General features: G+C 47.5%; 1 protein-coding gene and 1 non-coding gene across 2 annotated transcripts; both read right to left on the bottom strand.

Annotated features, from left to right (window-relative positions):
• Positions 1-812: 812 nt before the first annotated feature.
• Positions 813-16,735, bottom strand: ZNF275 (zinc finger protein 275). The gene is made up of 3 exons (XM_012437924.3): positions 16,659-16,735; positions 7,841-7,942; positions 813-6,854 (listed from the first exon to the last, which is right to left on the bottom strand). The coding sequence occupies exons 1-3, from the start codon at positions 16,687-16,689 to the stop codon at positions 5,698-5,700; spliced, it is 1,290 nt and encodes a 429-aa protein (XP_012293347.1). The 5' UTR covers positions 16,690-16,735; the 3' UTR covers positions 813-5,697.
• Positions 2,102-2,205, bottom strand: LOC135272854 (small nucleolar RNA U13). The gene has a single exon (XR_010340818.1). It is a non-coding gene; the product is annotated as a small nucleolar RNA U13 (small nucleolar RNA).
• Positions 16,736-17,707: the final 972 nt, after the last annotated feature.

Raw genomic sequence — 17,707 nt, 5'->3', positions numbered from 1 at the left:
GGGTTGAGCCAGGCCGGGGCAGGCATTGGCTGGGGCTGGACACACCGGGAGGTGGCTGCCTAGCCAAGAAGGAAGCAACCCTCAAGTGGGGCATTATTGCTCCACTCATCCAGCGGTGCACCTGGGGTAGAAGACTCAACAGCGGTGATGAGGATGGGCCCCTGCCAGAAGCCAGGGAGACTGGGGCGGTGCGGGGAGTCAGGCTGTCTCCTCCTGTCGGCTCCCATCGGGACATGCATCCTAGAGCCCAAGGGACAGGATGTCCTTCAGTAGTTAGGCTGCTGACTCCACAGCTGAGCTGTTGGCTAAATTTAGAAGGGTCAGGAAATTGGGGCCTGCTCCTGCCCCTGGCTTCTCTAAGGCAGTGGTCACCAGGGAGAGGGCCAGCCACAGGCCACCAAGAGGACTGAATCCCCACCCCTGCCCCTATGCAGCCTAGAAGTGGGATGATTCTCAAGTCCCAAAGTCATGTTATCCCATTCCCAGACCTTGAGGGAGGAGCTGCGGATCTTGTTTTCTGCTCCCACCTGGAATTCTGACTTGGGGAGCCCTAGCTGTGGTGAGGAGAGGCTGAGTGAAAGACCCCTTCTGCCAAGGGAGAGCTCAGGGTTCTAGGCAAACCAGCCTCCTCCATCAGGGTGCTCCCTCTTCCCTCCAAGTGCCCAGCAAGTGCTGGAATAACCATGACACAATCTGGACCCAAAGAGGGGGCACTTTCCAAGTGCAAGGAGAAGTATAGAACCCCATGCATGCAGAAAGGAGCAAGGGAAGTGGTAAACAAAGCTTTGACAAAAGAAGTCAAGGAAGACCAATGCCATTGAACGTATATTTATTGAAATCTACTTGATGCAAGGCACTGTGCTAGATTTGGTAGGGGATCAGACACGAAGGGCCACCCCTGTCTTCTAAGAGCTCACAATATAATGGGTTGGGGAGGGCTGAGGAGGAGGGGGTGAAGCCAAGTCCACAAACAGCTCTAGTGCAAGGCTGATTATAGTGAGTGCCAGAAAACAGACAAGGTAACGACATTGGAGGGTAATGAGAAAAAAGTGCCAACAACCGAACAGAAATACAAACTGGGGTGGGACATAGCTGTAGTTCTCAGAGATGTGCAAGTGACAAAGAGACAGTTTCTACCTTTCAAAGTAAACACCCAAAGTGACGCAATGACAAGTACAGAATGTAAGTACACTAGTAAAGAGAAGTCAGCAATCCCCCCATCTGATGGACGTGCTGGAAATCATGAAACACTTCAAAAATAAGAGAACACGGAGCGCTGTGACTTCACTCATTTTATGGCCCCCACGTGGTGGGTTCAGTAAAGGAACAATAGCCGGACATGAAAGCACAGGTGAAATTCACTGAGACTAGAAGGCATTGACTTTCACCCATCTTAGAGAACAGAGAACACACATTTAAACAGGTGTTCACGCAGTCAGGGCCGACTTGGCCGGGAAGCAGCCAAGTGGCAAAACACAATAGAAAGGAGCAGGCCCAAGTCAGGGGTCGCGCTGAGGATACACGTGGACCAATGAGGGCAGCCGCCAGAAACCCAAGAACGTGCCATGACCAGGCCTCCCTCCCAGCAGGCGCCACGTTCCTCACTCCTCTGAGTGCTGTACTGCTCCCCATGCCTCCTGATGCCTAGAAGCTGTTTCCTTGTTTGCACTTCACAGATCTGGAAGGCCTGGTCGTGTCCGTGGTCCGCAGTATTCTGCCAGTTCTGGCAGCTCTACCGCGCTGATGATTGCTTGCTGCCCTCGGGTCAGGTGTTCAGTTCTGGTTGAATTAATGTGGCCTAGAAAGGGGGTGGCAAATCATATGGTACGCAACAGGGCCACAGCCCAGGGCTGCAGGTAGGGAAGGCGCGCCAGTCCTAGCAAAAAGTCAAGCACATGGAATGCAACACCACGCGAGAAAGATGCCCACTACAACTGGGTGGGGCCTATTCTGGAAATGCTTATCGTAACAAGCAGCAAAAATGGTAAGCGATTACTTTCTTTTGAAAATTTTCACAAGTATTCAGAATTCTAATAAAAGCAATGGAGGGTTTCTTTTTTCAAATGGTAGAAAAAGAATGTATTTCTTTTTCCTTTTTCCATGTCAGACAAGTAATCTGCCGACATAGTAACGAGGTTTGAAGGAGGCACATCTCACACATGTGTGTGGAAACCCCATTGTCACATGTATGAACTACAAAAGGATCGGGAAAAGAACAAATTCCCTCACAATAGGAATACATGGGATTAGAAAGAAAACTGGAATGAGGTAGATGCATGAATGCACAGACGAGGATATGCGACAGGAAGCTGGCTGGCATTTTACATGTGACATAGCAGTTACCAGACGCAAAAAATGAACTCGGCAAATTACAGGACACACGTTAAAGCCACAGACTGTGTTGAAAGAGAACATAGATTTCACCGCAAACACAATGAACAGCTGTTCTGTCAACCTTGACGGCAAAGACGAGATCTTTAGTGTTAACTGTAAAAGAGGATTTGTTTGAGAGAAAATTATAGAACCAAAGATGGGAAAGAGTAAACGAGGGCAGGAAGGGATGCCAATATGCCATGTCCCAGCTGAGAGCAGTGACGACTTTACGCTATCTCCTGAGTTAATGCTGCATCTAGACTTCAATGGGATCTTTCATAAAACCCAGCAAATGATGAGCGAACAGGCAAGACATGGCAAAGTACTTCTAGGTAAAGATGCCAGACTTGCCCCTGGTAGAGGTTAACCTTTATCAATTGACAGCTGTATAAAACACATCCTAACAGCTTGAAAAGAGAAAACGGATCCGAGAAGAAAGTAGTGATGTCAGTCACAGATTCACAACTACTGTAGGCACTGAGGCCCACAGGGCAAAAGGAATCACTATGTAACAAGTGCTTTTGGCTCCTCTCCAACCTGGGGGTCAGGGTGGAGATGTTGCGTAGTGCCACTGTGGTGGCCTGGGTCCACGTGAGAGGACCTTCTGGCCAAGGTCACAGGGGTCATTTTAGGACCTTGCGTCCCAGGATGGGGGCCTGAGAGGCCCCTCCAAGTTGTGTCTGCTAGGAAGCTCTGCCTCTGCCTTGGTGGGCCCACAAGAAGGGCACACTTCCTTGCCAGGCCCTCCTAGTGTCCCTGTCCCCAGCCACAGCCGCTGGGAAGTCACACCACAGCCCTGGTGTGGCTGGCTTTTATCTGTTGCTGCTGTGGGCCACTGGAGGGGCAGGCTCCTTGCCAGCCCTTGCTGCTGTTCCTCTTGGGGGAGGCCACTGGAAATGGCACTTGGGCCCCAGGAGGACCAGCTTCTACTTCAGTGCCACATAGACTGTCAGAAGAGTACCACTGTCCTCCAAACCTCTGCTTTAGTGCTCCTCCTGGGCATGGCTATTGTAAGTCATAGCCCAGGCCAGTGCTGCCAGTTTCTATCAGCATGACGTGCAGGCCATCGGAGGGGCAGGGTTCCGCTCGGAGCCTCTGCTCTGTTGCCCTAGCTTAGGCGTGGCTGCAGGAAGTGACACCAGAACACATGGGTGAATTTTCCCCTAGCTGCCCAAAGCGGAAGCCTATGAACCAATCTCTCTCTAGTTCTAGAGTCACTGGCTGAAAGGAGGATGTGGTACAGGCAAGTCTTCTTGTGTCTCTTGGGTGGACCTGATGCTCAGTCACTGAATCCACTCCGAGCACTGCCATGGCTCCCAGGAACTCCAAGGATGGCTGGGCTGCTTTTGGATCACCCCATTGATCTAGGTGAGGCCAAGCCTGGCTGTTGCTGGCAGGGTCTACATTGATGAACAGTCACGGAGTTCCGGCTAGTCTGTGATGGGAGCATCTCCAGCGTGCCACAGTGCACAGTGGCTAGGTTGGATAGTCAAGTGGTGTCCACTGACAGACACGGAGTCTGCATCTCGGATGAAGAAAGAGCCCGCTTCTCTGGCCCATTTCCATCCAGCCTGCCCACCTGGTGAACTCACCCTCCGATGGGCAGAAGTTTCAGCTTTTTGTTTGTAATTAAAATTCTAGAAAAAATGTCATCATTTCTAGCTACAGAAACAATGAAAGTTATGACTGAGTGGACAAAAATGTAGAAACTAAAAGCTTGGATACGTACAACTTAAAAGCTTTCACGACAAAAATGTAATAAAACTGCTACAAAGAGCAAAGCAATCAAACTGGAAAAGAGAACATTACTGCCATGCAAAGTGAATACATCCAAAGGTAACTTGATAACTAGTCAAAGGAGATGAATGAACAGTTTGCATGCAAAAAAACAGAAACAGGATGTAAGTCATTGCATAAGAGAAAAAAGATGACGTTGGTGGTCAGGAGGCCTGGGGTCTATCCCCAGTTCTGGAACTGACAAGCCACAGAATGACAGCAATAACTATGACAACGACAGCAGATGGCCTTCACTGAGTGTGTGCCTCCGTGCCAGTCTGGTGGTCTTGGCACTCTGCAGGCACGATGGCAGTCCCAGTCGTTGTGATAACCTTCGGAGCTTTGTGCTGTGATCACCCCCGTTTTACAGAGCTAGAAACAGAAGCTGGAGGAGTACCATCTAGGCCCGATACCAGGAAAGGCTCTTGTTTCCAAAAGGAGGCGTCACCCTGCACTTGAGTCTTTGAGATGTATCTCTTCTTAGGGGCATGCTCTCAACTTATTTTATTTTGAACAAAATAGTGCTGCTTGAGGACAAGACCCATTAGTTCAAAATAACCCCAATCGATGCTATTTTGGATATTTATAGGGGACACCAAATTGAAATGGTTTAAGAAAAAAAGACACAGACATTTAACCCAGAGTCAGTAGCTGTTACCAGGTGTTTGGCCTCACAATGACATTGTGGATGCTTTAAATGAAAAGCCATTTAAAGGTTGTCTGAAAAAGCACCACCTTAAGTGGTTATGCTTCAGAGTCACAGCACAGATTAAAAAACGACGAGAGAAATCGTCCTAATGTTCTGTGAATATGGTCTTATGACTTGGGAGAAAATTTCTAATGAGAACCTCACATAGGGACTGTCACTGAGCTATTGTGCAGAGCTCGGATGGAAGCGACGGAATGTTTTGAAACTGTCTGATGACTCAAACAGAGATCCCATGCTAGTGAAGACAGTGAGGAGTCAGAGTAAAATGATTTCGTGAAAGGGAGGGTGGCAAAACGGGGCATTTTCTAAATTAATATATTATTTTATATATGTGATTTACAATATGTATGTATAACTAAATTAATAAATTAAATATTTTAAGACATTTCAGTGTTCTATTTACATCCCTAAAAATTTATAAATTCAAGTAGGCAAAAAAATCGTGAGGGCGACTTGTCTTCAGGAAGCTGGGATCACATTATAAGGACGCCATCGTGCAACAGCTTTGTGTGTTTCTCTGGGTTGCGGGGAGCTTGGAGTCTATGACCTCTAAGCCCCTCCCAACCTCACATCCAGATTTGTCCTTCGTCATTCTTGGATTCAAGGCATGTGGACTGAAATACCTTGATGGTACTTCCTACCAGTTAAAGTAGCCCAGCTAAGTTAAATGGTACAAGCTACTCTCAATGGGCATAATGTACACTTATAAATTGCTGGTGGCAGTGTAAATCGGTCTCAACCTTTCGGAAGACAAAATATATAAGCGCTACAAAACTGTTCATCTCCTTTGACTCTGCCATCCCCCTCTGGGGACCCAGTCCCTGTTCCGCAGGTTGGTTCTACTCGTGATGGGTCGGCTGATGCTTCTGCAGCGCCGAGCGCCTCTTGAAGACACGGCCACACTGATCGCATTCGCAGCGTCGTGCACCGCTGTGGATCCGCTGGTGGCGACTGAGGCCGGAGCTCCTGCGGAAGGCCTTGCCGCACTTGTCGCACTCGTAGGGTTTCAGTCCGCTGTGTATGCGCCGGTGCTTGATGAGGTCTGAGGGCCCGCGGAAGGCCTTGCCACAGTCTCCGCACGCATAGGGCCGCTCGCCGCTGTGGATGCGCGCGTGCTCCAGAAGGCTGGAGCTCTGGCGGAAGGCCTTGCCACACTGGCTGCAGGCGTAGGGCTTCTCACCCGTGTGGATCCGCCGGTGCTTGGTGAGCTCCGAGCTTCTTCGGAAGAGCTTGCCGCAGTGGGGACACCCGTACGGCTTGGCCCCACTGTGGATGCGCTGGTGCTCGGCCAGCCCGTTAACCCCTCGGAAGGACTTGCCGCAGTCGTCGCAGTCGAAGGGCAGGTGGCCGGTGTGCATGCGCTGGTGCTTGAGAAGCTCCTGGCGATCCAGGAAATCCCTGCTGCACACCTTGCAGGCAAAAGGCTTTTCCGAAGTGTGAAGTTTCTGATGTTGGAAGAAGTGGGTGTTGACTTTGAAGGACTGCCCGCACTCTGCACAATCAAAGGGCTTGTCTCTGCTGTGGACCCTCAGATGCTGACTGAGGCCTGCATTCTTCTTAAACCGCTTCCCGCACTCCTCGCACTCGAAGGGCTTGGCCTCCCTCTCCGTCTGCTCCCTCTTCTCCGTGGCATTCTCCAGGGCCCTACTGGGGCCGGGCCGCGGCTCTGCAGCTACGTGGCTTTTCCTGTGCTCATTGAACTCCACCACCCCCCTAAAGACCTTACCGCAATCACCACATTCCCAGCCCTTCTCCTCACTGTGGACTCTCTGGTGCTGTACAAGCAGGACTTTAAGCCGGAAGGTGTCCCCACACTCTTTACAAGCAAAATGATGTTCTATGGGCAGATTCTGTGGGCTCCCTCTCTTCCTGTCAGAGTCTCCGTGCTGTTTGACTTCAGGACTGGGGTCACTGGCCCTTGGGGAGCTTGTGGATGCCATCTCTTGTAGCTGGGTGTCTTCCCCCATCATCTGGTGTCGGGCAGCGGAGGTGCTTTCTGAAACGATAAACACATGGCACTGCAGCATGAGAGGAGGAAGGAGGGAAGGGCCTTCCCTTTGTCAATAATCCTTTTCTTTCCGAGACAGCCACTGAGCACAGGGCCAGGGCCTGGAAGTCACCAGAAGCAAGGACTGCAGAAGCTAGGGGCAGAGGGGCCTCATTCTGGACACTCTCTATCACAGTGATCACACTTCCCTGAACCCTAACCCAAACACCCCAAGAGCCCAGTTAATCCTCTCAAACCTAACCTATACCCCAAGAGCTCAGCTAGAATTTCCAAACATAACCCGAATCTCCAAAGGGCTCTGCTGATCCTCTCAACCCTAACCTCACTGTCAAGAGCTCTCAGCTGGGCCCCAAACCCTAACTAGAACCCCAAAAGCCAAGCTGAGACCTCCCAATCCTAACCTCAACCCCAAGAGCTCAGCTGGGATCCTAACTTTAACCCGAATGCCCAGAGAGCCCAGCTGATCCTCTCAACCGTAACCTCAACTCTAGGGGCTCAAATGGGCCCGTCCACACCTAACCTCAACCTCAAAAGTTCAGCTGGGCCCCCTACTCCTAACCTCAAACCCAGGAGCTCAGATGGCCTCTCCAACCCTAGCCCGAATCCCCCGGGAGCTCAGCGGATCCTGTCAACCCTAACCTCAACCCCAAGAGCTCAGCTGGGCTCCGCAACCCTAACCCAAACCCCTGAGAGCTAAGCTGATTCTCTTAACTCTAGCCTCAAGCCCAAGAGCTCAGCAGGGACCCCAAACCCTAACTTCAATCTCAAAAGCCCATCTGGGTCCCCCAACCGTAACTTCAACCCCAGGAGCTCAGCTGCGCCCCCCAACTCTAACTCCAAATCTCTGAGGCCAGCTGATCCTCTGAACCTTAACCTCAAGCCCAAGAGCTCAGCTGCGCCCCCAACCCTAACCCCAACCCCACAGCAATTCAGCTGGGCCTCCCCCGATTTTCTCACATTGCTTTTTCACTCACCACAGTACTTAGTTGGATCTGTGCTGGGCGATGGGTCTGATACCAACAGCACTTGTCCCTGTGCCAGGTGAGGGACCAAGGCACGGTTCAAAACAGGAACACCTGCTCATGGAAAAGGAGACTGGTTATGGTGACAGCCCGAGGTGACATGAGAATAGTGGAGGAGCATGAGCAAGGCATTTGAAGGGGAACCCCCTTCACTCTTCAAAGACCAGGCTGGCCGTAACCTTAGGCAAGTCATTCATTCAGTTCAAAAGTGTTTCCCAAGGGTAGGCTCCTTCCAGGAGCTTGAGGAAGGTAGGTTCTGGGCCCACTTGGGGGAGGCTCCTGTGGAGTATTATCAAGTGGCCAACCTAAAGAAGTGATCCTGACCCTGCTTTCTCCCTGTCCACCCGCTCAGTGCTCACACATTGAACTTCATGCTCTTCCCCGACACGTGGACATCCACAACTCGCAAATCTGACTCCCAACGGTCTCTCCTAAAAACTCCTCCCCACTGCATACATGCACACCCCTAATGGGTGAACAAGACCTTGATCACATCAACCTTTCTCCCAAGTAAACTGAAATCAAATGGCCATGCAATTTGCATAATTTGTGTATTAAAAAGAAAAGCGTATTCTACATTACAGTGGCAGTGTTCTAATTTCTTTCCCAATGAAAGACTGAGAGGGGTTCCTTCCATGGCCACCCTGAGGAGGTGATCCTCACCCTGGTGGGGGAGCTCATGCGACTCTGACATAGCAGGTGTGGCAGACCCACTGTGTTTCCTCAAAACTCAGGGAGAAGGTGAGCTTCTGTGGGGGTAGCCATGTGCCCCCTGTCCCACTCTAAGCAGGTAGTGAATTTGAGGAAGGGCTGGGGCATCCTTACCCACAGAGGTCACATTCCCATAACATGCCAGCATCCTCTACTCAGGGTCCTGCCTCAACCACTCCCTTGTGGTGAGGTACCACACCACATCATCGAATGTCACCAAATCCTGAAAGAATTCCCAGGGCTAATCATTCTTTCCGTCTATTTTAGAATGAGGCAGGGGCAGTGCCAGTAATGCCAGGGACAAGAGGTGAGGGTCTAGAGTGGGTGTCTGTTGCTAACACAGAGGTCTAACCACAGCTCCAAGAAGTCCTAAAAAGAGAACCTGATGAAGAACTAGGATCCCTGGGCCATGGCCCTGGCCTCTCCTGTCTTCCCAAGGGACCTCTGTTCAATCACTTTCCTGGATAGAAACTCAGCTCCCCAACCTGGATGATGGGAACTCCAAGCCCAGTGGACATCCAATCCTTGGCAGCCTCCAGAAGAGAAGCAGTTGGAGGGCAGGAAGGCAGCAGCTGGGGTTCATACTCTGCTGTGTGTCATGCTGGGGCAAAAGACAGAGGTCGAGGCCAGATTCAGGGAGTGGTGACAGAATCCCAAGCAAGGCAGAGGGAAGCACAGCTCACCTGGGCCTCTGGCATCTCAAGAGGGACTGCCAGGACCTGGTTTCCTGGGGCTCCATCCTGGGGAAGGGCAAGACCTTGGGGAGGAGGTGGACCTAAAGAAAGTGAAAAAAGCCATGAGTGACAACAGCCCTGTTTCTGGGTCCCCTGGGATGACACTGGTGATTTCCTTTTCCTTGGTTTCTGACCTTGTTGAGTCTTCTCTCATGTGCTGGCTCAATGACAAGCCAGGGCATGGAGATGCCTGAGAAAACACACCTTGAACAGTGGGGAAAGCAGACTGGCAAAGAATGAACAGAGGCAGGCTAGAGGGAGCCAAGACAAGACCAGCAGATGCCAGCCCAGGCACAGCCAGGAGAAGACAGATCTAGACAGAGAGCCAATGGCAGGGAGACTGGCAAGCCTAGAAGTCCATGCTGATACTGCACAGAAAGGAGGCACATGAAGATCATCAGAAGAGATAACCAGGAAATGAGAGACCATTTCCAACTTTGTAGAGGTAACAAAAAACCAGATCAGGATGCCGGAGGTAAGAGAGCAGGAACGGGGGCTTCTAGATCAGCAGTGAGGCCCTTAAAAGCCACAGCCTATTGAAACAAGAAGCCTGGTGACAGCAAGACGGGTACACATGACAGCAGTTCTCTAATGCATTCAACCAAATGAAATGTTCAACAAAACAGCTGGAAAAATAAGCCTCAAATAAAAGATCTTCAAACACTAAATTGTTAAATAAAAGTTGAACGATTTGTACAAATTACCTTCTTCTTCCAAATTCACCGACATCCACGCATCACAGGCCTCCCACTTCAGTGAGTTCAAAGAAACAGCTACATGGTTCCTGTTCTGATGACAATTCAATTCAACTCCTAATTCAGTAAAAAGGAAGGCGTTTTACACTGGCTCAAGGCCCACAAAATCCAGCTACTCCAGAAAGACTATTATATAAAATTAAAGATGTTATGTTAAAAAAAAATGGACAGAAACTTCCACTTTTGACTGTGATGGAGTAACAAGGAACATATTTCACATCCTGCCATAAATAAGTGGAAAAATGGAGAAAATATATGTGAAACAATTTTCAGACACTGGACAGCAAGAAGCACACAATTATGATCCCCAAGAGAAGAGAAACAGATGATGGGAACCCTATGATTGCCCCAGCTTTCTGCCTGGAGGCCATTTCCAGATAGAGATTGTGTGTTTGCGGGGGATGAGAACCAAACAGAGCTCAGTGGCTTCGCCAAGTTGAGGAGACACAGGCCAGCATTCAGAGCAGCTGAGGCAGCTGGAAGTTGCAGAGCAGAGTTCCAGAAAGGAGCTAGTTACGCAGAAAAAAAAGCTTCAAAAAATCTGTATAAGCCTCCCCTTGAGTCTTTCCTGACTACTAGGCCATGCATGCATAGAGTGAAACTCCAAAAGCCCAGGAAAAGAGTGACCAGGAAGCTGTAAGCTGAACAATTTTCAGGACACACAAAGGTGGGGAGACATTCAAGATTTGACCAATCAGTATAGAGAATCCTCTGTGATCACCTGGGACATGCAGTAGAGAATCCAGAGGGGTCATGCCTTAGTAGTAGGGCTGATCTATTCCTAGAGCCAAAGCTACACAAGATCTGTCTCAAAGAAAGCTTAAAAATGGGCCTCAAGGGGATCAAACTGATCCGCAAATAAGTACCACCCCAAAATCCAGACACTCAACAATATAATCTTTATAATATTCAACATCCAATCAGAAAGGACTGAAATGCCAAAAAGCACAGAAATGTGACCCATGGCAAGGAGAATAACCAGTTAATAGAAACACACAGAAATGACCAGTGATGACTGACAGATAAGGATAACAGTGAGTTTAACGATATATAAGCATTAAAAGAAAAACAGGAATATAGTGAGAGATACAGAAGACACAAAAAGAACTAAATGGAACTTCTGGAGGTGAGAACTACAATATTTAAAGTGAAAATTTTACTAGATGTGATTAACAGCAGATTAGATACCACACACAAAAATTAGAGAACTTGAAGACATAGCAATAGAAATTAGCTCAAATGAAGCTCAGAGAGAAAAAGACTTTTTAAAAACAAACAGTATCTCAACAACCTGGGGTAATAGAAAGTGGTCTAACACCTACATAACTGGAACCTGAGAAGGTGAGGAAATGGGGGGAGGGATGAAGAACACAGCTAAAGAAATAATGCCTGGACAGTTTTCCAAATTTGATGAAAACGGTAAGCTCACACATCCAAGAAACTCAATGAACAGCTAGCAAGACTTTAAAAGACCCATAATAATCAGACTGCTGAAAAACCAGTGATAAAGAGAAAGTCTTCAAGTAGAGAGAAACAAAGAGTAATTACTAACTTCTCATCAGAGTCTGCAAACCAGAAAACCAGTGCATGACATTTTTAAAGTGCCGAAAGAAAAAACAAACCTGTCAACTTAGAATTCTATATTCAAGGAAAATTTCCTTTCAAAATGAAGGCAAAATAAAATTTGATTTCAGACGAAAGCTGAGAGAATTCATCACTGGCAGATCTGTACTACAGGAAATACTGAAGGAAATCTTTCAGGTGGAAGGAGAATGATAGTAGGTGGTAAGGTGGATCTGGAGGCATGAAGAACACCAAGAATGTAAATATGTGGGGAAATATAAAACGCTTTTACCCACCTCACTTTTAAATCTTTAAAAAATAATTAATCATTTAAAGCAAAAATAATAATAAGGTAGTATGGGGTTTATAACATCAGTAGAAGTAAACATATGATTGTGTGTTCTGGCAAGTCCTTCAAGACTCTGACACATGCTAATAAGCCAACAGCAGAGATCAAATATGTACTAACAATAATCTGAAAGAAGAAAGGTAAAGAAAAAGAGGGGAAAAAAGAATGGAAGGGACAAATGAAAATAAATAGCAAGATGGCAAACAAACTCAACCACGTGAACAATTACGGTAAGTATAAATGGACTAAACACTCTGATCAAAAGGCAGAGATTTTCAGTCTGTAATAAAAAGTAGACATACTGTCTACAAGAAACTTTAAATATAAAGACACAGATAGGTTAAAAGTAAACGGATGGAGAATGGAAAACATAATACTAGAACCAACAGAAAGAGTCTGAAAAATCCCAATGTCTCAAAAAAAGTGGCAGAAAGAATAAATGACAAATGGAGACACTACCGAAGACTCCTAGAACTCAGCAGGAAGAAAACTGAAGGGTTTCAATATAAACCAACAGGTGCCAACGTAGGATGATGTGCTACAGATGACAAAAATGTGAATCCTGCATAGATGATACAGGCAGACATAGTAACTCTCCCTTGAAAACCCAAAGAAGGTAAAGGAAGGGGAGGAGATGGCTAAGTATATATTTGTATTTTAAGAGAGAAAAGGAAAAGACTTGTAGCTATAATAAACACATCTCAATGTGTATGTGACCACATGGGGTTGGAGTGGGGGAGAGTCTAGGTCTAGAAAGATCTGCTTTCTTTTTCTGTAATGTGAGAATTTTTAGTAAGCAAGCTGAATTTTGTTGGTATCAGAAAAGGACAACAATTGTAAAATATTTTGGTTTTAAAAGACTTTGGTTAAGAAAGATGCTCAGCATGTGAGAGGCCAAGGGCTGAGGCCAAGGAGTCAATGGGGAACAGCCCTTCTGCTTGGGTCAAAAGACCAGCATTTCCTGGGATGCCCACACGGCAAGGCAAGTGCAGGGGAGGGCTGGCAGGAATCTGTGGGCAGTCCACGAAGGGCAATGACCAGAAAGCCTAGAGGCAGGCCCATGGGGTTGTGAATTCTGGGCTCCTCCTCGCAAGCTATCAGCACCTAGGAAGTGTTGGCAGAAGGCCTTATCCAGCCCAAGTCCAAGGCAGCCCCATTCCCATCTTTAACTGGTTGCCTGGCACAGGGGCTTCCCCGGGTGAGTTTGTGTTCATCCTCAGGTGCTCAGCGGCCATGCCCTCTCTGTCCCACTGTCACCTGGGCAGGGCCCTGCTGGTCCGCTGGATTCCTCTAGTATACATTCGATGTCTGATTTGACTTTGGCTTCCAGTACAAAATGAAATGGTCATGAATTACTTATACAATTCATTTTCAAAAAATTTACTTCTAATTGACATCGATGTTTGGCTGCCAAATGGACTGCAGAGGGGCGTATTGTGGATACACCTTCTGAGAAAGAGGACCTGTTAGAGACCTCTTCTTGTTGACCTCAGGCCAGAGACCTAAGAACTTAACCTTCCAACAAGGCCCTGGTGCAGCCCACCAATCCCATATCTTGCCCTGCCACATCTCAGTGATATCCAGACACGCTGGTCTTCATTCAATCCTAGATAGGTCAAGGCTGTGGCCTTCAAGGCCTCTGAAACTGTTGAAAGTACCATAAGCTTCTCATGGCTGGCTCCTGAGAATTTGGGCTGCAATGCTACTCTTATTTTTCTGAGACAGGGTCTGGCTCTGTCACCCAGGCTAGAGTGTAGTGGTGCCATCACAGCTCACTGTAGCCTCGACCTCCCAAGTTCAAGTGACCCTCCCGCCTCAGCCTCCTAAGTAGCTGGGACTACAGCTGCGTGCCACCATGCCCAGCTAATTTTTTAAATTAAAACAGAAATTGTAGAGATGGAATCTCACTATGCTGCCTAGACTGGTCTCGAACTTCTGGGCTCAAGCCATCTTCTCACCTTAACCTCTAAGAGCTGGGATGACAGGTGTCAGCCACTATGCCTGGCCCATGTCAGGCCTCAACTCTAATGTCACCTCTGTAGAATGCCTTTAGTGAAGGCATTCTAGTCCCCATCATAGTCTACTCGGAACACTTTTCCTGACTAAAACACAATCCAATGAAATTGCTTGTTTCTAACTGACAGTCTCTGGGAGAAACGGAGCTCCAACAGTGCAGGGGCTTTCTCATTCTTGGTTACTCCTGAGTCCCCAGTGTCTGCAGCAGCTCCTGGCCCTGAGTGGGCCTCTGATAAATTGTAGGGTGACTGAATCAATGTGTGTGGGGAGGGGCATGTTAAATGGAGCACACTTCCATCCCTGGAGCAGGCACTACATGTGTTTGGAGCCATGCATCTCCCTTCCTGTAACTCACTTATCACAGCTTGTGGTTATTACCGCCTCCATTCACAGAGAAGGAAACCAGGGCTCCAAGAGGTTAACTCGCTTAATATCCAGCTCCCAAGATTTGAGACTTTTCGAACCACACCAGACAAGAGCAAAATAATATTCAACCTATAACATCACACCACAGCCAGAAGACAGACTGGGGGTGAGGCTTAGTGCATCTAGGTCTAATGATACATATGGGTGTTTGGGGGCTGCCTTTCAACCACCCTGTTAACATGCCCTCACTGTGCAAAGGAGACACATTATTCCTCTCTCTCTCCCCCTCCGTCTCTCTCTCTCTTACACACACACACACACATACACACACACACACATGCACACTCCTCCCAAGCCAACCATGTTTAATGGAGCAAATTCTCTTGAAGTGTTCCATTTAATCGAGCAAATCCTACTGAAGTGTTTTTACTTAATTGGCATGATTAACTGTTGAAATCCTGGAGCCACAATCCCCAAATGAATTGTTAATTATCCTTTCCTGTGCAGAAACAGGAGTGGCCCTTCCTGAAACAGTTCACCCAGGGGACTTAGCCTGAGAGCACTTTATCTCTCAGTGGCTGCGTGATCACCACCCACAGTGACAGAGCCCCTGGACACATGGAGATCATTTAACAGGTGCTCATAAAAATGGAAGGAAAGAAGTAGGCCCTGCTCCCACAAAAGGAAACAAAACTCTGCAGAATTAATCAGTCAAGTGTATCAGGTAAAAGAGCTTTGGGAGAAGTGAAGGAAGATCATTTTAAAAAGGTAACATATTAATCCCTACTGCAGTTCAGAATAAAATTGTCATCAATCCTAGAGACAATTGGTTCATTTAGGATCCATGTCACACAACTGTTCTATTTTAAAATGGTGGAACTAATCAGGAAAAGAAGCTGGATGCTGTTGCAAAAGTGACAAATGCAGGTGTCCACTGCCTTCTGACAGTGGATCTTGGGGAATCAAGGTCAAAACAATTTCAGATGGAACATGAAAATCATTGTAATGCACACCCGATGGACCACACAGGGTAATGCTGACCTTGAACATAAGGCACTTTCACTCACAGCGTAAGAGCATGCTCGGAATCTTGTAGGGTGCACAACTACATACAACTGGGAAATATGAAAACTCGAAGAAATACTATGGGAAAACACATTTCCAATCCTTAATGTAAGCAGTATTACTTGCCTTCTTTCTATGGGATCTGAAGATAGTCTAAAGACTATAAACTCCCAGAAAGCAAAGGCCCTGTCAAGGTCAGCTGTGAATTGCACGCTGGACCTAGGCAAGCACCATTACACTGCAGCTGTTTAACAAACATCTGCTAGAATAAATGGAAAATAATGATGTCAATGTCAACCTACTGCCTGATAATTAGAAAGATCATGCTTTCTAAAACACGAGAGCTCATGTGAGTGAACAAATCTTTCTGCTAACATGGGTTAGATCACAATGTAAATTTTAACCAACTTATTTAAATTTTTACTGCATGGAAGCAGAAAACACTAAGAGACCCAAAATAATCATTTCACTTTGATGTGGAAGAACAGAAATGAAGAGTTGAATTCAACAGAGACAAAAAAACAACCCACGTCACAAAATGTAGTAATAATCAGGTGTTTTCTGGTTGCCTTTGGATTAAGGACACCCCTGCCCCACTGCCAGATGTTTGGCTACTGGCTAAAGGTAGCTTCTGAACCTAAAGACCAGCGTTTAACTGATTTTTTCACACAAATAGCCAAGAAACATTCTCTAACAGGCTCACTGTCCTTCCCTGGGCAGGGGAAAGGTAGCAAGGGCACCCAAATAAAGCCCATCTGGAAGGTTCCAAAAGCTTCCAAGGGGTGCCAGAAACACCTGGACTCTCTGAAGCATCTAAATAAAGACCTGGAGCACAATGTCCTCAGGCCCTAAAGCCTGAGTTTACCCAGAAGACAACAGGTGGCTTGTGTTCAGTTCAGTTCCACGCAAGAGCAGATATACCCCAAAGGGTGTTTTCAAAGGTTTCCACTCACAAGAGATCCAGTTCAGGTGGATGCCTTCAGCTGCCTCTCCCATCCAAAAGAGAGACTAGATTCCAAATTCTCTTTCCTGAATGTCTTTTCTCCTGTGAGCTGGGAGACAGTTCAGCAACACTGGCACAGATGAAAACATAAGTGCTTCTGGAACCAAAATGATACTCCTCACCATGTTGTAACCCTACCCATAGGGTCTTCTGGTAGCATGCCCAGCGTCAAGGCCAGCAGACAGTACACATCAATACCCAGACTTACCCAAAAGAGGAACACACGAATGACTCATCATGGCTCAGAGCTACTCCAAGGGATCAGCCTGGCAGGTAAGGCCCCACCTGTTGGATTGCAATAATTCAGGTGAACAGAAGCCGACCTGTGTGCACCTCCCAGGAACCTGTCCCCCACATTTTGGGGGATGTACTGAACTGGGCCAGATACTGTGTTCAACTGAATATACACCACCAAGATCTGGATCCACCCTAGCCAGGCCAGGATGCAACCCCTGAGCCAAGCCCTGGGCCACGCCGAGCCTGGCCTTCATGTTCTTGCCCACTCCGTCCCGTCCCATGCAAACAGGCTGCTACTTGAATCCTGAAGGGCCTAAAGAGAGGGCATCTCATCAGGAAAGTCTGTCTCTCTTGGGGTATTTGTGTCTGTGTGTGCCTTTTTCTGTATGTGTGGGTGGGAAGGCATCTGTTTCCTCTCTCACTTTGCCTGGGCACCTGTCTCTTTCTGTTTAGGTTTCTATCTTATTTCCTTTCTATAAAAAGCCAGAAGGTAGACCAGAAAGGGATTTTGTAGTGTTTGTTGTACTTAATTGAGGAAAGCTCTGTGTACTTAATTGAGGAAAGCACCTTACTAAAAATCAAAATAAATTGTAAGTATAGCTTCCTTTAGGTAACACTGCCCGGATACAAAGGATTTGAAATTGGGGGTAAGGTGGGATGCTATGCAAATTGCAAGGAGCTCAGGGCCATCCAAGGAGCCCAGGCAGGTTTGGGTAAGGGCTGGATCATTGAGTGAGAAAGTTGGTTTGGAGTTCACTAAGAACTCATGTGGCAGAGTAGCAGGTTTGGGAGAGACCATGGAATCTGCATTTTTCAACAAGCATCCAGGAGATTATGATGCAGAGTTCTACCTCCTTAACACTGGCCTGTCTAGAATCTGGAGGTTCCCAAATTCTCCAACTCTCAAAATCTGTCATTGACAGGATTCCTTCCCAGGAGCCTCCTGAAATAGGAACCCACTATCTCCAAGTCTGTGCTGGTCAGAAGAGAATTCACACATTCTAGTAGATTTCCAAGGGG

Source organism: Aotus nancymaae, unplaced genomic scaffold (genome assembly GCF_030222135.1).
Source record: "Aotus nancymaae isolate 86718 unplaced genomic scaffold, 86718_ANA_hifiasm-v0.15.2.pri h1tg000138l, whole genome shotgun sequence".
NCBI lineage: Eukaryota > Metazoa > Chordata > Mammalia > Primates > Aotidae > Aotus > Aotus nancymaae.
The sequence above is the reverse complement of the archived record's forward strand: the minus strand, read 5'-3'. Positions and strand labels throughout refer to the sequence as shown.